Source organism: Rhipicephalus sanguineus, chromosome 5, assembly GCF_013339695.2.
Source record: "Rhipicephalus sanguineus isolate Rsan-2018 chromosome 5, BIME_Rsan_1.4, whole genome shotgun sequence".
NCBI lineage: Eukaryota > Metazoa > Arthropoda > Arachnida > Ixodida > Ixodidae > Rhipicephalus > Rhipicephalus sanguineus.
Window position 1 is genome coordinate 50,949,227 of NC_051180.1, and position 25,913 is coordinate 50,975,139.

A 25,913-nucleotide genomic window follows, 5' to 3' on the forward strand; every position below is an offset into this window, starting at 1 on the left:
TATTGTGTGTAATGAGCTTTTCGTTTGCATTCACCGCGTGGTAATGGTTCGACTAAAAAGCCACAGATGTGCGCGGCCAAGTTACTTTCGGCGCATTTTCCATATCAAACAGCGCCCAAAGAGCGAGTAGCAGTCGGATCATTTCCTACCCGCGTTGGTGCTTGCCTCCTCTTGCTAGAACACAGTGACTGTAGTTAACGGTTGTCTCCGAATCGGTACACGGACGCTTACATCCACTAGGACGTCCAGACAGCTCGTGGCATGTGTCTTATGATTCCTGCGACAGACTTGGACACCGATATTTTCTTAGAGTATCCCGCATTCCTTACATGACGTGCGTTGCTACAAAAAAAGAATGCCTGCTTTGGGTGCAGTGTACTGCACTCGACGGTTGCCTATTTACAAGTGCATGTACTCCTTGGCACAACGAGGCCCATCGTGCCCTACGAAGTTTACTTCCTGAATCTTACTGGCCCTCCAGTTTGTCGAGCATTTGTTTTATGTTTGCGCGCGCGCGCGCGTTTGTGTGTGTGTGTGTGTGTGTGTGTGTGTGTGTGTGTGTGTGTGTGTGTGTGTGTGTGTGTGTGTGTGTGTGTGTGTACACGTGTGTGTGTACACGTGTGTGTGTACACGTGTGTGCGTGCGTGCGCGTTACTAGTTAAGGCCTGTATGCGTTTCCTATCACTTCACTATTTCTTTCGTCTCCGCTTATAATCTTCAACCTCTCTGTTACCTACGAGTGGCGGTTGTCAATCTTATCCCTCCGTATCTCCTGCTTGTCGCTTGTACATGTTTTTCTATAAACATGTAAGCTCAGCTTTTTGCTTTCCTCTACCATCGTTCTCTTTCTGCACACGCTGTTTCATATTTGCTATCTATTTATTCTTTCAAATGAAATGCACAGTACCCTTTCGTAAATTTCAACATCACTCCATGTGGCCACCGTGAATGTGGCGCGGCCGCTCCGCACACTCGAAAGCTTTCTGCATGCCTAACGTGGATTTGCACTGCCTCCGTGATTTGAGGTAGTGGAATCTTTCAGTACATCAAATTGTTTTGCAGCTCCTCCGTGATTGGCACGTGTTTGACCAAGCGAAGTTGTCGCGTGATGACGTGATCACGTGACGTCATATTGTGACGTCATTGTGACGTTACAAATTTTTTCGATCTGTTACCTCATGAGGACGTCACAGAGTGACGTCACTGATGACGTCATGTTACACTGAGGCCATGGAAAATTCAGTACGCCGTCGGGCCACATACATGCACTGTAGTATCACGTCGATTTTGATTGACTTTTATTATTTACTTTTTTTCGTGGGTAAGGTGAGAAACCGCAGAAAATCTAGTCAACTTCCGCGCACTTTTTTCACTTCCTCCCTCCATGCCTCTCTTCTCTTCGCTCTGTCTTTGGGGTTATAGGTGTGGAGGTGCCGTCCCGACATAAGATATCTCTTAATGTATAACGATTATCTATGCTCCTACGACATATCTTAAGCGGTAGCTTCCGCTTGAGTTCATCGTTAGTTGAGAGCTCAGCCCAGTTTTGTGTTTTCCTGACGATCAGATTACGTGCGCCATCCCGTGAAGAGGCAAAACTGCGCTTGAAGGCGTGATGTTATCGCGATAAAACCGAGAAAATGATGGAGAGCACAAGCAGTGAACGAAAATTTGACGTCAGGTATCCGCTTAACGGAAATGTTGTTGCCGTTTATTTCATGCCTATAGGGTCTGTTTCTTTAAAAAATTGTTCATTCATTTATCTCTTTTCACAGTTCGTGGCTGTGTTCAGCTTGCAACAGAAAAAAAAAATTGTGCCATTTTTTTTTCTGTGCTTCAGTCCAGCCGCATTGCACACAATGTTTAGTGTTACAGAGACGTTTCGGAAGCGGGCGTTTTTCTTACCCTTCCTCTTAGGGCGTTTGAAACACTAGAGAAGAAAGCATTCAAAGGTAAGCGCCTAAACGGCCGTAAATATTTTGCGGCCTGCTTTTTTCCCCTTAATTTGTAAGCTACTGCTTAAAGAGTGAAGCAACCATTGGCGTTGACTCGCAAAGCTATATAGTCCGGTCAGTCCGATACACTTCTTTTTCGCTGTTTCCAAATCAAACCAGGAGTTCACACCTTCATTTCTTGAGGTTGATTGCAATCGAAGGGTGCAGCTTCCTTCCAGACTTCACGTGAAAATTCAGCTACCTTTATGGTGTCGCAACCCTTCTGTGCAGGCGACGGTAGCGCGTAGGGAACTCTACTATGTGGAACACGGGCCACTGCCAGAAGAAAAAATTCTGCGCCATCGACGGGACTTAACGTAGCATGTATAAGCGCTGCACCGCTTCTTGTTAATCATTTGGAACGGTAATTAATTGATAAGGAGCATTTAACTAATAGATCCTTATTATTAAATTATTAGTAAGAAGAGCTATTCACTTATAACGCCCTTTCTGATTACTTTTTACTTTACTTTTATGATTACATCTCTCTTAGGCACCTTTTCAACCTTTACACTATAACCTCCATGCCCCAGTGCAGGATGGCAAACCGAATAATCGCATCTGGTCAGCCTTTCCGCATCTCTTCTTTCTTTTCCTCAGCTGCCATTGCACTCATATTCTTGTTTCTGTTATTGTCTGTTTGGAGGAAGTATAAACAATCACACTCTATAAATAGGTACTTTTTACTGACAACTGAACATTACCGGGAGGTAACTCATGGGATCCGGACCTACACTATAAATAGGTAGCATCTGGCGTCTAATTAAAAGACCCTCCCACTCAGCAAACTGCCCACCACCAAGGTAGCTCGAGGAGTCGGCGCATCGAAGCGGCGCTTGAGTCGCGCTCGCGCCGTCCATCGCTTTGCGCCCTTTCTTTCTCTCCTCCCTCGCGCGAATTTTATCGTTACCCTCCCGCTCTGCACAGACGCTCTCTCCGTTGACCGTGGAAAGAGCGCGCAGCCGGCGTTTGGGCGCGCGTAGTCGGAGCCGCGAGTCGTACGAGACGCCTGCGCGCGGCGCCCCAACTGGAAAAGCAGTGCACTCGCGACGCCGGCAGCGCGCGCGCGCGCCACACAGCACAGACACCGACACGGCGGCTGATATGATCTCGACGCCCGTGGCTCCCAGGAGGAGCCGAAGGATGTGCTCTCTGCTGCTTGCTGTCGGATGCGCCACAACCAGCGCCTGGTTCGCTCAAGCGGTCGACCACATCGACAAGTGAGTTGCGGCTCTTTTGATGATTCTGAGTGCTTCCTCCACCTCGTTTACGGCAAAATAAAACATGAGATCACAGAGCAAAGTGTTTGAGTCTCTACGCTGGAGCACTGGACTAATCGGGAACATTTTGTGGAAGCGTATTGCTTGCATTAAGGGCAGGAGGAGTGGGCGGCCTTCGTATTTCCCGAAGCTGTTCTGGCCGTGAAAATAAGCGGTTGCTCAATTCGTAGATGGCGAAAATGGAGAAAAATAGTGACGTGTATGAGATCGAGCTAACTGACGCCAGGATGTGTGTTTATGTTGTTATCTCGTGTGCAAACTAAATGCAGTAAAACGTAAAATATGAACGTTAACCGGGGCTTTTGCGAGAAAGCCTTTGGCAGGAAGTCATTTCAGGTACGCTGCGGGTGTCAGTTGTTTGTTGACAGTGTTTAATGAGGCGACGGTCGCCGCACGTTTGCTCCGGTCTGGCTGCTTAAGCTAAACAAAAATGCAGGGGTGGCCACCGGCTTCACTTTCTGTATATGGAGCCGCTTCACTTTGCGTGCGTATTCGTTACTCTCGCCTCATAACAGTGACACGTTCTCAATCTGTCATTGCGTAAAAATAAACAGTTACAAAGCTGCGAAGGGGTATCAGTTTCATGTTTCTAACGCAATAGAGATGCAAAAATGGTAAAACGTAAGAAATAACATTGCGATTTCAATCGTCAACGAGTTTCAAAAATGGGATTTTTTGTTCGCTTCTCACGTTTCGCAGAGCTATGGCTGACCATTTGGTACGACCATGTATGAAATGTTGAGAAAGTTTTAAAACGAGAGTCAATATATATAATAAAGAATGGAGGAGAATAAAGAATGGAGGAAAACTGGATTTCTCTGGTGATATGTCACATGCGTTGAACAATGTCAATGTGGGCTGGTGTTTTTAAGCAGCTTTAGTTACCTTAAATAAGTCAAGGTTAGTGAGTGCGCCATGACTGCAAATACTTTCCCGAGTTTGAGACATTATGAGTGAGCTGTTATCGGAAACAATACTTGCGAGGCTTTAAGTAAGCAACAAAAGAAAAACAAGCTAAAATGTTAGAGTGTTAGAATGTTCAGAGTGCTGAGAGTGTTCGAATTTGTCATTCTGCATTAGCTTCTTGTTTCAAGTGTGACGTTATGTCTCAGTGAACCAAGGATAAAAGAAACTCCGTGATATATTTCATGCTGCTGATCCATTCGGGTCGTAGCAGCAGCGCAAAGGAGCTAGTCACTCCGCTCATCACTTATATCTATGAGAATAAGTAAAGCTGATGCTGAGAAGGCACTTCAGTCTCCAGTTTCCAGCATCGTTCTTTGACAATGGAATTCAACTGGTTCCACTAATTGTCGCTTGTACTGACCGAACCCTTCAAGCGATTTCGCCTGCCACCCGTGTTTTCCTTTCGCCAAACGTCTTTCATACGTTACCAGACATCACATTAAAGTCACTTTACACTAAAGGTTCCTTAATGCTGACAAGGCCGACACATGCCCCGCCACGGTGGTCTAGTGGTTATGGCACTCGACTGCTGACCCGAAGGTCGCGGGATCGAATCCTGGCCGCGGCGGCTGCATTTTCGATGGAGGCGGAAATGTTTGAGGCCCGTGTACTTAGATAGGTGCACGTTAAAGAACCCCGGGTGGTCGAAATTTCCGGAGCCCTGCACTACGGCGTCTCTCATAATCATATCGTGGTTTTGGCACGTTAAACCCCAGATACTATTATTATTAAGGCCGACACATCGCGCGGAAAAAAAAAAACCCTCATCCGAGACCGATTTTCGTCGCCGGCAGAAAAGCATCGCTCGTCTTTAGCTAATCAGAACGCGGCATTACGACAGATAGGACGGGAATACGTCCCTAGGCGCGGCCACCGAGATGTGCTTCCAGCGTGTTTGTGGCATGTCATGCATATATCGGCAGTGCTTCAGCGTTGGCCTTCCAGCACGGGCCGTGGTAGTATTGTGTGTCTCAGGCTCGTTGGCGGGCGAAATGAGCATGTCTTCGTCCGACGCGGGAGCTCCAATGCGGAATCACAGATAGGTGGGCGAGTTGTTTTGGGTTCGTAATGAAGGGGAAAGGGGGGCAAAGCTAGAGCGAATGCGAAGGACGAGCTGAAGACAGAACAGCGCATATCCTGTCTTGATCTGTATTCGTTCAAGCGCTATCTCCCTTTTCCCTTAATGATGAGCTGTAATGTGAAGGCTCACCGTTTGTTACCTATGGAATCGCGCCCGTTAGCGCGATAGGAAGCTTCCCAACGTGTACGCGTCTTAAGGAGTGCTCATGTATTCCTAATAGGAATGGCCAACAAAACCTCATGCACTTTCTGCGCGTATGGAGAAACAATGCATCATCATCTCTGTCAATGTCCATGATTCAGCGTACTGCTCCATCTTTGTCAGCCGCTTATTTCTCTTACTGCTGTAAGCGAAAAAAAAAAGTTTTATCTTCACCTGAAAGACCATTTGAGCTTCACCTGAGCCCTTCTGGGTGATAAACGAGGCCACAAGTATCCTATTCCCCTTCTACAAGGTGATGGCAGCGTAGGAACGTTTACACTGAAAAAAAAGGGGGAAGAAGGAGGGGGAGCCGCATTCGTGGCGTCTTTCTGCCATGTTGCGACCGAAATGGCGTGGCGTGCAGAAGAGCGCCACGTCTCAGTGCGCATGCGCAGAAGTGCTGCGCAAGCGCATTATGCTAAACGTGGCGTTCGTGCGTGCGCAACGCCGTTGCGGGCGTAACACACGCAGTACTAGAGATCGCTTTTTGTCGTCATCTATCTCACACGCTTTCTTTGCGTTATCTCCGCTGGTCAGGTACTTCCCAGTCACGAATGGCGCGCGCGTTATCAGCGTGGCATAGCATTCTTGATAAGACAGCGCACAGTTTTTGAGAAAGGACACACAAGCAAGCCAGGGGCCGTATTCTGAGTGCAACGTCGGTTTCACGGCTCGCTGATTGGCTGGTTGAAAAAATCGCGGTAGTTGAGCATGAGTTATGCCACTGTTGGCAGGTGTCTTCGAGTCTCTAGTCACGAGTGCATGATTGCCAGTGAGATCTATTTAACACAGGTACTCTACGCTCACCTGAACGTTTTCCAATGGCTTGAAGAATAATATTTAAACATTTCGTGCACGTGCGAGCTCGTTTCATATCATGTTTCACTTTGGCTAGCAGCATTACTGTCGCCGCAATTAACCCCCCGTTAGCTCTTATAACATGACCAAATTTATCAAGGTGAAAGACTCATGAAAGGGTGATACTGAGCGTGGAGGGGCGCCAGCCGCTTGCGCTTGGATAGTATAAAAAAGCGCTGTTCGCGTTACAGCTTTCTGAGGGCAACGGAGCTACAGAGAAAGTGCGCGCTATGGAAGCGCTTGAGCCAAGCCCTATACGTAGTATATTTTCAGGTAATCCGAAAAAAATATGCCATCTGCGCGCGCGTCACCTCTCCCTTGTACAGTCTTAATCAGATCCTGCCTAAAGTGCTATTTATAGCCAGGAAACCGGACATTTTCGTCTGGATTCGTCCGGATATAGCCAGCATTTATGCAGGACCTGATTAAGAGTGTATCCTGGCTTTGCGCCAGAGGAGGCTCGACAAGTACAAAGTGAGGCACGAGAAATCGTTTGCTTTGAGTGAACGTTCAATATCAGTCTGTTTTATGACTGAGACATCGGATTGTTTGACAACGCAAGATATTCTGCAAGAGACTCATTCTCTGGTTTAGCAGTTGTCCGCTCGTCAAACACTTTAGACTGGCCCGAAATCGCTGGAACATGGTGCCTCTATATCCGCATGCTTTGTTACGCCGTCATGGTCCTGATGTCCACTCTCTTTTAGCATGCTGCTTCCTTATGGATATTTCGTAATATATGTCTGCATATGCATGATGTCTAGCTGACGCACAAGGATAAGCGCTTCTTCCGTGTTCATTGTCGGTGGAGTAAAATGGAGGAAATGAATAGCTTTTCGAAGAATAACTTTTAGGGGCGAAGCACCTCAGGGTCTTGGCGTGTCGGCGGGCATCGTCGTGTCCTGTCGCCGCGTGCATCGTCGTGTCCTGTCCATTTGCTTGAGCGCAAGAGAGTGCGCCACCGCCTCAGCGCTCGCCGTGTGGCGAGAGAGAGAGAGCGAACGGCGCACGTTGACTATGGAAACGCTCTTTCTGCGATGAACGCTGAACTACCACCTCGCAATGAACGAGAGCGCACCCTCGCCCGCGAGAGACAACGTCTGCTAGCGAGTTTCTTGCAGGCAGCGTCTGCTAGCGAGTTTCTTGATTGAAAAAAACCGACTGCTCTTGCTGCCCAACTGTTCACCGGCCACCCCGTATATATAGGCACTGCATCTTGACCTGCAATGTAGTGCCGATGGGAGATTTCTCTTATGCGTAGTTGAACAATAAAGATTCGCAGCGTGCACGTTACCTAAAAACGCACTGCGGTTCTCTGTGTCTGATCTTCTATCTCTCCTTGCCCATTAGCAGTGATTTTTCTGTGGGAAACACCGGCGCGCACCGCATGCTTCGCACCTTCACAGGTTTCATGTAGTGGAGCTGTTTTATTATAGCGCCAACGGTCCGGATTGAATTTTCAATACTAGAATGAGTTGAGCGCATACGAGGACACGGACAGAAGGAAGAGACGTACACACACTGGCGCTTCCTTCTGTCCGTGTCCTCGTATGCGCTCAACTCATTCAAGTATGACCAACCAACAAGCCCGCATCGCCACCCTCGTCGATTTCAATACTAGACAACACGGATTCAGAAAACGCGTTTTGAAAACACCTACAAAAATATGACAATCTCCTACTAATGCAATGAACTGCCAGGGACACGTCACGGCCAAGTTGTTAAATAAGGCTAAATAAAGTTTCTCCTAAATAAATTGGGACAATTAATCGAAGGTCGTGTAATTCAAGGAAGGGTTTCAGAATAGAATAATTGACAACATTTTGAGTGTCTTTCTGCATTATTGATTTCGTAATGCCTTATTTAGGTGATTCTGGCTCAGTTATAGCTTAAAATCAGCAACAATATTGCTCTTGATGAAAACCAACAAGATGTAAAAATGAAAAAAGATTATTCACGAATTGAATGCCGAGAATTCGTGCAATGTAACTTGACTTAAGAAGAGACTATTTGAAATCTAAGTTTTCTTTCCCAATCGAAATAATTTTTTAGAGTAGTCTTTTATGTCAGAATTTATAGAGGGTGCTAGATATAAACGCAGATAACAGATCTCGAGAGGTTGCACGACGCCCGCAACTAACAAACGAACAAATAAAATCACTATCTCTGCGGCTGATATTGATATAGTTTGCCGGCGCATATTTTTTTTTATTTCATGCTACACCACACATTTTTCCCCCTCTTTTGGCATTGTAGTTTGCGCTCTAGCAATCTTGAGCTGCTGAAGGGAAGCCATGTCTTACAACAAAATATTACAAATTTCTTCTTGCCAAAAAGCGGTGATTTTGTCGGCACATGTCTAGCCGATGCATTTTCGGCAAAGTTTAGCATATTTTCCGCTTCGATTGCTCAGAAAATGTGGAATGGGTTAGGCCAATTTTTTTTCACGCGAATTCTCACACGTGACTATTGCCGAGAAACCTTCGAATGCGAATGTTGTAACGTTACCATGTGGTTACAAATCACAAAGCTTTGCAAGCGCTCCATGCCACGGAACGTCCTCCTTGTCTGGTGTTATAAGTACTTTAACATTATGAAATAGTACAATGACTTTATAGGGTATATAGTGAATATTAGGAATGGCTACCGTATGCTATTGCGCCAAATCGGAATGTAAGTGCTTTCTTGTGAGTGCAGTCCTCGATTTGCTGTATTACTTCCAGCGAGCGCATTCCTCCCCAGACAAACTCACTGGTTTAGTAATTAACCCCTTATAATAAATTTTCATTATCTCTAGGTTAGCTGTTTGGGCTTGTTGGTTTCGCATGACGCAGGTTGAAAGCGCAAAAGACGAAGACAGAGAAGAGGCTTGACACACACGAGCGCTGTGTGTGTCAAGCCTCTTCTCTGTCTTCGTCTTTGCGCTTTCAACCTGTTTCATTATCTGTACATGGCAGCGTGCTGTAGAATCGTCATTTTCTTTGTAGTGTACAAATAATTGCTAACGTTAAATAGTAAAATAAGGCTGTATTCTGGCAAAACGAAATAAACAAATAATAAGTATGCGGCCATTTCAGCAAGTCACTCTAAGTTTCTTTATATTGCTCGAAACTGCTCACATACTCGATCCGTGTGACGGAAACCATTTCCATGGCGACGGTGAGTCTCTAATGCATAATAAATGCAGAAGCCCTGGCGCAACAGCTGCGTTCGAGCGCACGAACTCTTGCTGTCTCGACGAACCATGCGCCAATCGCATCCTCGGGGATTGCGGCACCTACACGTGCCAAGGCAGTGCAGTTCCTCACGATGCGGTGCTAAGTGCACTCGCTGCATCATCAACATTAATAATGATTTCAGCAACCAACAGTGGTACACGCTGTGTGATGAACGAGAAACGGTGGCAAAAGAAAAAGCACTTGTACGCTCATGATTGGGTGAGAAAAAACTTGTCTTGTAGCTGGCCTGCACTGCTATCGAGCGTCCGGCTAACGATATTGGGAGGGTTAAGTGAGTTCTTCATGCACTTGGCGATAGTACAGTGAGGGACGCTGCGAATCAATCGCGCTTTCGCACGACAGGTTGGTCAGGCTCAAGTTGCTGAACTAGAAAAAGATTAGAAATACTATATGAGAGTGGAAAGGTTAGGCAGCTTTATCTGAATATAGGTTTATGTATTGGTAGGAAGGAAAGGAAGGAAAACGGGAGAGAGGAATAACAGGGATGTTAACCAGTTTGGCATAACCGGTATGCTACCCTGTACAGGGGGAAGGGATGGGGGATGCACTAAGCTAATGGACAGAAATGAAAACAGCTCAAGAAACAGGGACGAACTATGGACACACGTAGGGCTATGTGTGTACTGGATAATAAATGGATACACGCCGGGAAAGAAAACAAGCACAACAGAACATAATTACAGCAGAAACCTTGTAATGACTATTCTCACGGTCAGTGCTTATAGAAATGTGGTTGATGCAGTATTTATCATTTCTAAACAGGATAGCGTTATAGAGCCCGTGCGTTATAGAGCCCGAGCGAAAAATCATCATTGTCCGTGACCGAAAAATCGCCATGAATGCAAATAATAAAAAAATGAAATACCCCGTGGTGGAATCGTACTCAGGCCCTCGGCGTGGAAGGCAGGTGTTCTACCACAGACTTGCGCCAATGCTTGGAACTGCACTGAAAGTAACTTTCATGCTTCAAAAACATACGCGTGCTGTGTACAGGCGTCACAGTACGAGATGTAATGTCGCGGTAAAACATGGCAAGCGCACATTGCCATCGGGCGTCACACCATTTCTGTTTTCCATTTTCGCTCCGTTTCGTTCCGTTTTCGCGGCGCTCCCCTCCGCACCCGCGGTCGCATCTCAGTGGTAGTTTCCTTATCGCGTACTGTTGTGTGTGCTTTGCACGCTCATGAAATTCGCTCTAACGGAAGGATCGACAAAATGCCGCGACCCTGTTATGTTGCCGGATGCCCGAATCGTGTGCACCGCTTGAGCAACAGCAGCTGCAGCAAAGAAACCGACGTGACTTTCCAAGGGGTGCCGCATATAAACCCACGCCGAAGTGGCTGAGTGCCATGCCTCTGCGAAAGTGTGGCAAACAACCAAGAAATCTGCATACGTGCTCGATAAACTTTCGTGCAGAAAATTACGAGATCAACCGCAACTTGGGCAAGGCTTATTTAAAAATTTTAGCGCTACATTCGACGAGGACAAGAGGAAAGGTATATAACAGGACGGGCGCTGACTCACAATCTTCAAAATGTCAGGCTTGGCGGTTGAAACACATAAGATAGGGCCCACAGTAGAACAAAGTTCACTTAACAAAACACTAGTCCCGCAACGTGTTTTGTTAAGTGAACTTTCTTCTACTGTGGGCCTTTTCTTTGTGTTTCAACTGCCAAGCCTGACATATTGAAGATTGGAAGTCAACGACCGTGCTGTCATGTACATTTCTTCTTGTCCTCGTCAATGTAGCTCTACAATTTTTAAATAAGAATGTATCACCAACAAGCCCCGCAACGTGTTTTGTTAAGTGGGCAAGGCTTGTAATATGCCCTTCAGAGCAGAAACCGCAGCGTTGGCTGTCGGGCAGTAAACGCGGGCAAAGTTGGGCAAGGCAAATGCTACGTCACGAGGCCTCTTCAGGCGGGCGATTTGAAAGGTGCTAACACTGTGCTGATCTCTAAAACGTTATTTTCTTTCAAAATGAGCATTTCCTTGGCACGAAACAAGCACTACGTGGCTTATAGAACGTTATTTCAGCAATGAACGTCGACTTAACATTTGCCATCAGTGTCACTTGAATGCGGATGGCCCCATCATTATGGTCTTATTTTATTAAAAAGTAATAGAGGAATCTTTATTGCTGTTTTCTATCGACAGCTACGACTTTTGAATTATACAAGAATGTAACGTTAAAGTAGTGTAATGTAAAGTTAAATTTTATGCTAGCGTTACGGACAATGTTAAAATAAGAGAGTGTACACGTAAAAGCTCCACTTAACCAAAAAGTTATCGTTGTGAAAAAGCAGGCGAATGTCTGGGTACACGAATTCTTTGCACAGACCAGACGCAGAGCAGTTGCAGATACACTTTGCACATACCATCATCTTCAACGAACATTGAAGCGATTGCATTGCCTTGGGATTCATCACTTCGATCTTCCTGGGTCCAAAGTTTAGAAGTAAAGAAATAAACTTCATTAAAGAATAAACGGAGTTCTTATGCGAGGCACGGTCTCCGCGTAATGAGTCTGCGACAGTCTAGAAGAATTGGTGATTCCGTTCTTGTTGTCGAAGTCGTACGAACATTTCGACGGTGTTTGCAGCGCAAACATTTGCATTCAGGAATCCGGACATGCAGAGTGACAGAGTGGGCATAGATTCTCATCCTTCTCTTTAACTCTCCCCGTCCCGTTTCCTGAGAGTGTGTGCACTGCGAATACCTTCTAAATGAATCCTTACAAACACGTCTCGAGGTTAAACCTTTGGAACGTACACTCTAAAAAAATGTTGCAGTGGCTTAGCTCGGCTATGCCAGGATAACGTAGCGTTCGCAAAGGTTCAGCTGATTGTTCTTGGCTTTCCTGATTGCCTAGGAATACCTTGATTATCATGCTTACTGCTGCTCCAAGGACATACACATGGTACACATATTATATGGCACATGTATATTTATTTTGCCAGGCAACTGCTTCAGGATCCGATGACTTAAGCTTCTCCGCTCTTTTGCGTCGTTGAGCAGCATTTACGCTCTCCTTCTCCATGGCTAAACCACACTGGCAAGCGCCAGTCAAAGGCTCTATCAAGCGGCTCCAGCGCAGTGCATGTCCAGGAATTCGGGACATCGACAACTAGCGCCATCTGTTGCGTTGGCTGCTAAGTGGCAGCGTCACTCAATGGGAACCGACCTTTAAACATTTATTGTGGTGTAACGCTTCAATATACGCTTAAATCACTTCGTCCATATAATATGGGGGTCATTAGGCCACAGTGCAAGAAGTTTTGCTTTATTTCCATTAACTTCCTGGGTTCGAGAGCCACTTTTATGTGCTATGTGGAACTCCATAGGAGATAATTTAAAAATTTATATAAAAACAATGCGCCCTCACCTGCTTAAATCACTGAAGGGACCCAATCTCGATGATTCAATATTCGTACCTGTGAAGTTTGGCGGATGTCGGCGAAGTTTCTGAGGTTCGACGAGAACTTTTGTCTAAGGTGCATTGCAGCGAAACCACCTCATAGGGGTGCATACGCTTCATAGTGTTTACGGTTGCCCTAAAACAGGTGAAAATGTCAGTGTTTTTATATAAGCTTTGTTTCTTGATGCTGCTAAAGATATGGAGGGTGTGAATACTGTGGAGGTCTTAAGTTGTTAATTAGCAATGAGAAGTCTTAGGTTAATTAGAGCAGATGGTCAAAAATGAGAATAGCTCCTCGTAATTCAAAGTAAGTAAGAATTGACAAGATATATTGATACGGATACGAATTTTGCTCCACTGGGTGTAAGTAATCAAGGGTACTAATGAATTTAACAATTTATTTAAAACTTATTGGTGAAAGCGGTTAGTTTAGAAGGACATGTATATTATATATATATTTAGATATAGTATTGCAATTCACGCCATTAATATTAGATGGCTGTCGCATGCAAGTAACTAGCAGTAGATACTGTTATAGCTAATTAGTAATCAAAGGTATAGGAGATATGGTAATTGTACTCTGTCATTATTAATACTTACACTTTGAGGTAAATAGAAAAGGGGTAAATAAGAATCAACTAATCGGAGGATTGCGTTGTAATGTATCACATGGAAGTGGATACGAAGAGGATCAAAGATATAACAATATTATGTTGCTAATTAGTGATTAGGGGTCTTTTAGCTTAATTAATATGGAAAATTAACAGAGTTGACAAGGACCCCCAAGAATTCACACTGAGTGAGATTTACTCAGCAACATTATGCACGTTTGCACCCTGACCATATAAGTAATCACTTGTAATGAATTCACCAATTTTAGGGTTATAATAGAAATCTTTCAGTATAGAAGGATATGTACATGATATATATAGGGTATTCAATGTATGAAATTACCATCCGAGATAGATAGTAACATGCAATTATCTTTAGTGATAGTTATCGATAATTAGTAATCAGGGATATTTTGGCGAAAATCTATGGAACCTAGCAATTAAAGGTATCAAATAAAAGATATGCCAAAGATGACGATTATAGTTTATTAGTGATCGTTGTAGGCAGTTGCCAAGTGCGGGTATATGGTCCATAAATTAATAGGTCGACAACATAGTAATGCATCAAATGGAAGCATATAAGAGGCTGAATACATTTGGAATGTTTGCTAATTGGCATTTAGGGGCTCTGCAGCGTAATTAATATTAATATTTTTTTACAGCAGAGTTATGCCCACGCTTTGTACTACTCGCGATGTAGACAAAACACAATCATCATTATGCCGGCGCACTCAGCATAGCTGTGCCTAGTTAAGCCATCTTAATCATAGCCAATTGTAATTAAGTTTAGTTGAGCAGGATAAAAACTAATTATCCAAACATAATACAGCCAGAAGGCTAATTAGCCCTAATTAAGCCGAGTTGAGATTCTAGTCTGCGTAGTCATGCCGAGCTCCGCAAAAGATGTCGAGCGATACCGATATATTAATTATGTATGAGCCTAATTAGTATTATTTACGATAATTAACTCATTAGGTCTAGATTGACTTGTGGTGAAAGCTGGCCGAGATGAAGCCTCGAGTATGTTGATTATACTTATTAAGCTCATTAGCGTAATTAAGCTAATTGAGATATAATTAATGCTAGCTTGGCTAGGGATGCAAGTAAAGCTAGACCAAGTTCCAAATGTGCAAATTAGACCTATTACGCTAATTATTCCAATTAATCTGATTAAGCTAATTAACCTATTTGGTGTTGTGACTGCCGAGCGATACCCAATCGAACCCGATCAACGCCTAGTCTATACTCGTGATTACCAATGTGACCCCGTGAACACATCGTGCATCGGCGTGTGAATGCACGTGTGTCCAGTCAAGCCAAGACAAGCCAAGTGCCGACCAGCTCTGCTCTAGCCCAGGTTTGCGTGACTCAGTGCAAACTGCGCAATTTTTTTAAATTAGGTCATCTAAGCAGAATTCACGGTAATAGTATCTGACTAATGTTGATCTACATTCGCACCTTGGTACACAGTGCATTACTAATGAATGGTGACAATGAATTCAACATATGTTCAATTTAGGGGTGAAAGCTGTCAGTGTAGGACATCAGTAAAATAGATAGATAGTTTCTAATCTATGCAGTTACAGTACAATGGTGGGAAGTAGTAGAATATCATTCATTATTAGCGGTCATAGATATCATTAATTCGTAATCAATTATAATTATTCGTTTAATATAGATACCATCTGTCACCGACAAGTGTCAAGAGAAACGTTTACGAGAGATGACGATTTAAACGAGTACTGCGTTGAAAATGGCGTGAAAATTGGACGAAGGCTAAGGAAAAAATTACACCATCTCCCGCTAAAGGGGACCATGAGGCGATGCGAAGCCGGAGCACTTGCACGATCGCGTTCCGTTGGCGTTCGTTGGGCATGCTACCGACCTCGCGTCGTGGAACGCGAAGAGGGACGCTACGCGCGTCGTATCTTCCATCTAGCCCGGCCGTTATTTCTCACAGGGCGAGCGGGGAACGCGGTCGACAGGCGGGCGAGAGGGGGGCAGCGTGTGAGAGGAGAGAGAAGCGGAGGGGACGCGCATGCGATCGAGCTCATCGCGGCGTTGCGCAGGAGAGAATTTCGGCATGTCTAGCCCGCGTTTCAGAGGAAGAGTGGAAAGGGGGAGGGGAGAGGGGGAGGGGTGAGGGAAAGTGGAGAGGGGAAGGGGAGAGGGTGAGTGGAGAGGATGTGTGTGGAGAGGGTATGCGCATGCGCAGTAGGGGTGGTCACGCCGCACACCACCACCACCGGATTGAGCTCCGCCTTAAGATACTTCTCATCTAAAAACGACAACACAAGCGCTCGCACATTCATGAGTTATGCAAAACACTGGGTGCAAAAGAGCCTGATGTAAGAGAAATAAATTGCAGAAGGGTGTCCTCAAGGGCCAGTTGCTACATGTTACTGCACTCAAAACCGCGCGAAAACGGCAGGAAGGCTAACGAACAAAGGAACAGCGCTTCTGTTGTTTGTTCCTAAGCCTTCGCCCCGTTTTTGCGCTGTTTGAAACGCAGTAACATGTACCAACTGACCCTTCAAGACACCCTTCTGCAATTTAAAGGAGTAATTAAATCTACTGATAGTTTTAGGAAATTAATATTTAAGTGCAGATATATGATAAAAATAAATTGAGGCATATGATTGCAAAGCATCAGATGATAGTCTAAAGAGAGAGGGTGAATGCATTGTGAGATTCTTGCTAATGAACCTTTTGAAGCAATCCCAGAAAGCCTCGCGGGAGCATGGCGCACTATGGGAAAAGTTTGTACATCGAGCGAGCCGGCCGTTCGGTCGCCCGCGGCTCGTTGGTGCCGTGGGAGCACGAAACGAAAGGAACGTACACGTCGCGGCTTGTTGAATATTCTTACATCGTAAAAGACTACACTTATCCAAACGCATCTGCCTGTATATCTACGCATGAAATGTGAAAGGGATAACACAGTCAGTGTAGGTATTGCCGAGCGTATGTATATCGGACGTAGCAGTTAATCGATATGTGCGTTATCGCGTGCCGATGCCGTCACGACGTTCGTTTGTCAATAATGTGAGCGGAACACCGAATTCATGTTTAGTGCATGAATACTTGGAAGGTACTAATGCGAATGTGTCGTATTGAAATGTCATATAATTTTCCGCCTCAGCCTTTGGTGTCATGAACACTTTTGCGCTTGCTCACTGCGTTTAGCCGTTATGGCGTATTTCAAAGATAATTCCAGTGTTAGAGACTCATCTTGCGCACGACTACAGATATCTACGGCATGCATTCACCTCCGAGCAAACACCTGAAAGTACAACCAGCGTTTCTAAAATGCAACAACTGCAGTTAGTATCAACGAAGGGCGCTAGAATCTTATCATTTGTTATATACATGTACATGCGGTGCGAGCGACGCGCACGCAGTCTAATCAGTCTTTCGAGTACTCTGTAAATATTACAACCTCACCTTGCGCTCGTCGACAGTGCCGATGGACGTTGATTCCAAGTGGATGCGCGAATTGTATAGACCGCTCCTGGACTTCATCTAGGAAGCCACGTTGTATCGTGTTATTTAATTTTTGCTGCAGGGCTGGGGTCTCAAACGTGACTCGCACGTGACTGACTTCGTCCCATCCTTTTATTGGTCATCTCTAGAACGGACGAAGCCTCAAAGGGGTCAAGAGGAAACGGCGCACAGGCAAAAACCGGAAGTATGCTCTAAGGGATGAGGAAGGCAAAGTCACTGTCAATATGGATAGGAAAGTTAAAATAGCTGAGGAGCTTTACAAATATCTGTACAGTAGCCAGGACAACGAGGACGATAACGTAAGAAGTATATTAGTAGGCCAGAGGAATCGGACAACCCACCAGTAATGACATGGGAAGTAAAGAAATCCTTAAGGGAACGCAAAGAGGCAATTGCCGCTGGTTAGGATCAGGTAACATCAAAGCTGTTGAAAGACGGTGGGCATATTGTTTTAGAAAAACTGGCCACCATGTATAGAAAGTGTCTCTTGACGATGAAGGCACGAGAATCTTGGAATAATTTTAAAATCACCTTAATTCATAACAAAGACGACGTCAAGGGCTTGAAATATTACATGCCGATCTGCTTACTGTCCGTTGTCTACAAGCGATTTAAAAATATAGCAAGATTCCGTACAGGCTACTCGACAATAAACACATACACGCGATCAATCAAGTGATAGAGAAATGCGCGGAATATAACCAACCCCTATATATAGCCGTCAGAAATTACGAGAAGGTATTTGATTCGGACGAGATGGCAGCAGTCATTCAGGCGCAACGGAATCAGGGCGTCGACGAACCGTATATAAAAATACTGGAAGAAATCTTAGATTTAGATGCACGTTAAAGAACCCTAAGTGGTCAATAATTCTGCAGCACTCCAATACGGCGTCCCACATAATCATATCGTGGTTTTGGGACATGAAACGCCACTAGTACTACTACTACTAATAACAATAATAACAATTATTATTATTATTATTATTATTATTATTATTATTATTATTATTATTATTATTATTAGTAGTAGTAGTAGTAGTAGTAGTAGTAGTAGTAGTAGTAGTAGTAGTAGTAGTATTACTAAGGCGTGAAACTGGTAGAGTGTCTGTTTATGTAAATTGAATTACCACAAATGAAAGCTTGAAGCATTTATATTCAACCTGTTTTATTGTTTTCTCCATGGTGCATCGGTTTAAACCGCACTCGTATTAAGCGTCTAGTCGGGTTGTGGCTATCACAACTTGCAATCTCGCTGCAAAGAAATATATATACAGAGACCAGGAGGAGCCATTTCTTTACTTGTACACCGCCAAAATACAGACACCGCCAAAATACGGCACACTGCGCTGTAGCTTTTCGGATGCGACAGCAGCCCCAGAAGATGGCCTAGCGAATAAAGCAAGCAAGACTAGAGGAATATCATAGCCTTCTCTCTTTATATCTCGATTTTTTTACCCTGCGGCAAGAGCATGCGTAATTCCGAAGTATCCATGTGCGCATTTACATGGATACTTCCGAATTATTGATAAGCAGATGCTTGTGATGGAAGATGCGGAATATTAATTTAGGCAGAACTCTGTGCGTCACACTCCCGCATTAATGGTGACACGTGTGTACGAGGTTGTTTTTCATGCATTATTTTTGTTGCCCCCAAGCGGCCTACGTAAACAATAATAATTTAAGGGTCTTTACGTGCCATAACCCCATTGTCATTATCGCCAAGCCGCAGTGGGAGATTCTGTGATAGGTTTAAACACCCGGGGGTCTAGAACGTGCATCTAACAGACCTAAGAAAGCATGTGTTCTTGCATTTCGTCCCCGCCGGCATACAACCGCCGTGGCAGGGAATAGAACACGCGACCTGGCTACCCAGCAGCGCCGCACTTTATCAGCCAATTGCTTCCACGGCGTTGGCGGCGTCAACAAAAAATCATCACGTGATGACGTCACGACGGGACGTTATTATGACGTCACACAATCCCAAAATCACGTAATTATGACGGCATGATAACTTCACATAACGTGACTTCATCACATGACATTGTCGCATTGCCCTGCCTCTGTGATCGGTTGGCCAATCACGGAGGCAGTGCAAAGCCACGTTAGGTGCAGAAAGCTTTTGCACGAGCGTGGGGCAGAACAGACACATCGAATGACGACAAGAAGAAAACTTTCACCTTCGAGTCGTCTTAGTCTAATGCATAAGGGGCCCAGTGCGTTTTTTTTTATACGAATGATAGGCCTTAGTCTACGAGAAGTACTTCTCGCAAACGTAGTCACAAGGCGTGCGCTTTCGATCTTTCCTTGGCATGGCACGAGCATAGGCGTGCGCAGGGGGGGGCAAAGGGGGCGAGAAGGGGGGGCGCAAAGTCAGCCCTATACATTGTAGGGGGGGGGCGATAGGGGGGGCGCAAAGGCAGCCGCATACATTGACATAATAGGGAGGGGGGGCGCTGCGACGAACCTTCGCCCCCCCTGAAGGGCAACCCTGCGCACGCTTATGGGCACGAGCCCACGCTTCCAAGCTCACCGGGTCACTAGGAGCTTTGAAAATCACAAGCCATACAACACTGCCCTCTTAATTAATGATATTACTTCACACCCTCCAGTGTTTACTGGCATTACTGTACGATTGAGACGATGGCAATGAGTGATGGGATGAAACCGAAGAATTTCATCATGTAAGATTTTCTAACAAATTCGGTCCGTCACATAGCAGGCGAATATCGTGTCTACTAAGTATGAAAATAATCAAAAAGTAGGCCATGCCTTTAAGAGGGGGATCACACTTTCTGCGAGATGTGAGTCACGCACTGCAACACACTGATTTCAGCGTCATTGACTGCAGCACGACGCTTCAGTTAAGCTCCCATTGCGAGAAGGTCAATGCGGCCACTCTGGAAGCGCCACGAACCAACACAGAAAAAAAGTGGGGCTCATCACGTAAGAAAAACAGAGTATGTACATTGCCTACGGTACGTAACGAAATGCAGGGAAAGAACTCCGCTTGCAGACTTGCAGACCATCGCCGTGGTATAGGTAAGGCCTGCGTTAATAATACCCGGGATTCAACGTCCCAAAACCACGATATGATTATGAGAGACGCTGTAGTGGAGTGCTGCGGAATACTTGACCATCCGGTGTTTTTTAACGTGCACTAACATCGCACAGTACACGGGCCCCTAGCCTTTCGCATTCATCGAAATGCGACCGCCGCGGCCAGGATCGAACTCGCGACCTTCCGGTTAGCAGCCGAGCACCATATTTACTGCTCCACCGAGGCGGACAAGGCCTGCGTTGACAGCAATGTTCACCTTCTGACAGCACGGTAACAGGGCAGTTCAATGCCTTGCAACTGTTATAATAGTGGGTACACCCCGCTATTGTAAGAGTTGCACACACACTAGCGATGTGTATGTGTGCTTCTTTTCGTTTTCTGTCCCCTCTCGGCGCGCTTTTTCACGCTCAACAGTGAACTAATTGACTAAAAAAAAAAAAAGATATTCGTGGAAGGTTGCTCAGCTTGCCTTTAAAAACTTTCAGTGTAATCCACTATTTCAGAAACATCGCCTCGTGAGGTGCTACGTTGTCCATCGGTAAACAAAGGCACGACACAGAGAATAAACATAAAACGGCTTTTCCAGAACCTTCCACGTCACTTGCTCACATAAGCAAAAGATTTCAACTCGTAAGAAAAATATTAAATGGGTCCTGACGAGAGACTTTTTAACGAACATTACCATGTAAAAATAGAAACAAGCTATTTTGTCCAGAATAAAACTGGCCGCAAGAACCGAGTTTCAAGCCGCGACCTCCTGCAATTCTATAGAGCAGCATAATAATAGTTGTTGGGGTTTAGCGTCCCAAAACCCCGATATGATTATGAGAGACGCCGTAGTGGAGGGCTCCGGAAATTTCGACCACCTGGGGTTCTTTAACATACACCTAAATCTAAGTACACGGACCTCTAGCGTTTTCGTCTCCATCGAAAATATGGCCGCCGCGGCCGGTATTCGATCCCGCGACCTGCGGGTCAGCAGTCGAGCAGCTTATTCACTAGACCACCCTGAAGGGTTGCAGATCAGCATAGGCAGTCAAACAAGAAGGCGGGTTTCACGATACTTTATATCAGTCTAATCTGTTTCATCCCTCTTCTACCGACACTTAGCGGAGAGGAAAACGCGGCCTGGGTAGCATGTCATGAGCATAATGAAGTCGGTGCTTTCCGGCGTCTTTAGTTATCGACTAAAACGCGTTCTTGGGCTAGTTGGTGCATGGTCTGACAAAAATTTGGAGGCACAAAGGAACGAGGACAAGAAATGACAGGACTGGTGCCAAACTAAAAACTGTTTTATTGGAAAGAACATTGCATTCCAGGTAGCTTCACGCGCATGGGCGAGTCACATTGACAATCACGGTAACAGAATGACAACCTACTTTGAGTTATCAAGACTTGTCTAAAAAGTGCAATTTGTTGCGATATATATTAAAGGAAGGCACACTAACACATTGGGCACCCTTCTTATTTATGCAAAAAGCTTCCAACAATTCTCTTGCCACCTGGTTTCGAATTTTCCCAAGCACCACGGTTTCGAAAAACCGGGGCGCGCATGCGCAGGACTTGCAGTGCGAAGGCAAGTGTAAACCAGATACATTGTTAAGGGAGGCTTCATGTTCCATTAATCGGATATTTAAACATCGACCAGTGTGGCCGATGTATGTCCTACCACAGCTGAGGGGTATTTCGTAAACCACCCCAACTACGCATGGGCAATACGGTTTTACATGCTGTATGTCACAAGCGGCCTTATTGTTTTTCTCAGACACACGGGCGCATATCCGCGAGAGCTTGTTAGGGGCGCTGTTGAAACTAAGGGGACTTTATTAAAATGATTCTTTTTAAGAAGATCATTGAACAATATTGTGCTTGCAAAGGTATTGTTGCTTTACCTTTGCTGGTAATTGAACTTTAAAGAAAAATGTCTGTCGGCAGCGAATATATCACGGCAAGACGTCTTGTAAAAGCGCAAAATATTGAATTCATAAATTGAGGCCAACTGAAATTAGGGACGACAAGCGTCTGTCTACACATTTTGAAACCCGCGATCGTCATCACCGCCTCACAAGCTTGTATTACTTTCTGGAATTTAGCTTTTTTCACACTACAAAAACAGCAGCGCTAAAGGACGTTCTTGCTTTAGAACTTTTAAGAAACCCGTGGGAGCCAACAACAATATAATCGGACGAAATATATTGAAGATGCAGGGGATGAGAAGAAGGGCAGCACGCTCTTTCGAAAGTTCGTCGTTATCAAGCGCAGCCAAGCGACATGTAAGCCTCCTTTCATTGCAACAGAACTGCTGATTCACGGTCGAGCAGCCCAACCGGCAGCTCGTTGCATGCGCTGCGGTTATCAGTTGTCGATTTAGGTTCCCGCTCGCTGCTTGTAGCGGATATCGTCGTCGTGCTTTTTTTTTATGTATTGTGGTTTTCTCGATTCGCGCGACTACGGCAAGCGTCATCGCGCGAATTTTGAACGTTGAAGGTCCGTACGCCACGTGGTGTGAAAAAAGGTGAACTAAAAGCGATGTCCCGAATTCCTGGGTATGTTAGACGGTGACTGCACAGCGAAGGCGAATAGCTGCGTGCGCGCCGGCGCTAGTACGTCTACCTCGGCTACGACGTCACTCCTCTGGAAAGCGCAGACCGGCGGCAGCGAGTCGCGCGCGGCAGCGGCGGAGTGCGCGGGAGGTGCCGGCTCCGATGCGCCAGCTGTGTGACATCACTGATCCTAGCGCACGCGCAGCACGGCTTTTGAGCCAAGCGAAACTGGCTCGGCTAGGCCAGTGTAGCTAACGCTACAAAAAAGGAAGCGAGAATCCAGCACGTCGCGCCCTCTTGCAGCTAGCGCCAGCAGAGAAGCTTTTCTCCCCAACCACGTCTTGCGCGCGCGCACATGCGCACGCTGAGCTGCATCGTGATTCCGTGCTGCGGAGAGCGCCCGCCATCTGCGCTGCTGGTATTATATTTCGCATCCTTTCTCGCTCAGTCGGCAGCCTCACACTATCCAGCACTACCCGGTCTCGGCCAGTCGCGGGCGATTACTCGTACCTAGTATTGATGTGAGCAATACACGAGTGACGTTGATTGTTTTATTTTACGTGTTGAGTAGCGTCTGTGACGCTTACTTTTTTTTCTTGCGACAGCAATCACGTGGAGACACTCGGCTGGTTTTTGCCATCCGCGTCGCCGTCATCGTCATATATATATATATATATATATATATATATATATATATATGCAAGCCACAAAGAAAATAATTCAGGAATACTTTCCGACGCGCGGAATCGAACGTGCTACCTTTCGCTCCGCAGCGCGCGGCGTTAGACGGCTAGGCCACGCAGAGTACCATCTTTCAGCATGCTAACGACGAGCTATTTATATATACCATTTACTTCAGCCTGCTTTCTCGCTCACCAGCGCGATGGCGCGAAGTGCGCGAGGGGTGAGCTTTAAAGATCATCGCCCCGCTCGTAGCATTGCGCGCGCGCGTGCCTCCGTGCACTTCGCCCTAGAGGGCGTGGTCGCCTGCGTGCGCGCTATCTCGTGATGTCCGCGCTGAACTTACAGAGCCTACGAAGGTCACTTCACTCGCTCCAGCGGCGGCGTTTGCGAAACGAGCACGCTGTTCAAACAGGAATAAGTAACAATTGTGACACTTCATAGTTCGCGTTCGTCCGGTGTCTTCTTTTCGTGCGTCCTTTGCGCTTGAGCGAAGCGCTGAAAATTTCGAGCTGCTTTGCGTTTTTCGCGTTACATTTCAATTTGTTGCTATCGCATTCATTGCTTCGCCGTCGCGGCGAAACTGTGACTTTTTTTATCGCTCGGCGTATGCGCGATGCTTCGCATACTTTCGTGTGTCTCGTGTTTTTTATATATGTTTGCGCATGACCTACTTCTCATAAATACAGTAAGTCCCGCTTCACAAAACAGTCTTCTTTTATTGAACATTTTAGACTATACACCAATAATTTGATTTTTTCGGCTGTAACATACTTGGCAAGCGTACACGTTTTTAGTTTTGCACGGCACTTATAGCACTTATCACTACAGCAAGCAATATAAAGAAACATGAAAGTTTAGCTTTACAACATTTTAGCAAACGTGATACCACTGGACAGTGCATGCGTGAAAGTACGATAATATATAATCGCTGGAGTTTTTACGTGTAGAAAACACCATATGATTATGAGGCACGCCGTAGTGTAGGACTACGGATTAATTTCGATCAAGTGGTGTTCTTTAACATGAACCCGAACTAAACACTTGGGTGTTCTTTCACCCCCATCGAAATGCGGGCCCCGTGGCCGCATTCTAACGTTAAACTGCATCATAATTTGACATGTTTGAAAAATTAAGTCAATGACTTCTGTCAATTAAGCCAAAATTTTCAATCACATGCGTTTTGGATTACGCATGTCATCCCTGAGAATTAGGACGGACTTATGCACGCGTGCAGTATGTATCTCTCGTTCTCAAGATTCTACTTTGGCGTGCGAAACTCAACACAAAATGCACTTCTAGTGACAGCTGTGGACAATAGGTAATAACTACGACTCTCATTCACTTTGTGAAAAGAGTATTCCAAATCCAAAGCAACAGTAACCACCGCCGCAACAAAAACGACGCAAGTGTCGCAAAATTACCGCAATTTAACACGCCACGCGAATACCGTGACGTAACTGTAACAGAGTAGAATGTAGATAGAGCGTACTAAAATATTACAGAACACGTAGTTTGGCGTAGCGTTCTTTTCCATTATCGCGAGATGGAGGTCTAGTTCCTCTACTCAAGTAATCTAGCTGCCGCGACGCCAAGAGCCACTGGCATCGCTCTCAAAACAACACCGCCCGGTGCGAGGCCGTCTTGGCCATCTTGTCTTGCTTCTTCGCACGACCGGCGTTGTAACGTACGCATACACAACTGAGACGGCCCTTACCGCATCATAAGCATTGTCATTGAAGGGCTAGCAGTTGAACGAATCCATGGTTCATCGTCATACTTGTGGCCAACGCGTAAATAGAATGTGAACAGATGTTAACGCTAAACCACTCAACGAAGTCGAGGCGGCTAAGGCGACAGAATCTCGCAAAAAGTCGCTGTTTCACCGCAAGGGCGGAGCGATGATTGCGATAGCTACAAATTTTAGTGTTATACGAAGTGAGGCTGGCAGCTAACTGTTTTGTATCCGATCTCGCGTTACTACAAAGCGCTGGTGTAAGAGAATACGGCCGCTCTAGGGAGAGATGCACTCCGCATAGTCACTTCGCGTTGAGAGCACACCACGTAGAGGGTATACGAGCCGCCCGCTGTGATGGCTTTCGAGATAACGCGCGCGCCAGCGATCGCGACCGCGCCCTTAGATTCAAAGTTCAAAGTGGGTGCTCGCGCGACCCCCCCCCCCCGCCCCCCTCTACACACACCTCACGTTTTTTCATGGTCGTTAAAAACGGGCGGGGCGTTTCCTGTCTGCTTCGAGGGCAGACTTCCCGAGCGGGGTGACGTTATCGCATGCACCCTCCGAGCGACGGAAATGAGCCGGCTCGTTTGATCTCTGTTTCGGCCGCGTTCATCGCCCCCGCTAGCGCGCTTTTACCCGCGGTAGAGCATAAGATGCGTGGGGGGATCTTATCAATTTGGACTTCATACGGGAAGGACATGACGGCGACAACAACGGCGACGGCAAAAACCCGTCGAGACTG

General features: G+C 45.8%; 1 protein-coding gene across 1 annotated transcript in view; it reads left to right on the forward strand.

Moving 5' to 3' along the window:
- The first annotated feature begins 2,990 nt into the window (after positions 1 to 2,990).
- LOC119393622 (glycine receptor subunit alphaZ1) overlaps positions 2,991 to 25,913 on the forward strand; it is a 231,411-nt gene continuing 208,488 nt past the window's right edge. Inside the window, exon 1 of the mRNA XM_037660731.1 lies at positions 2,991 to 3,214. Within this exon, the coding sequence (XP_037516659.1) occupies positions 3,099 to 3,214 (116 nt within the window). The 5' untranslated portion in view covers positions 2,991 to 3,098. The remainder of the gene's footprint in view (positions 3,215 to 25,913) is intronic.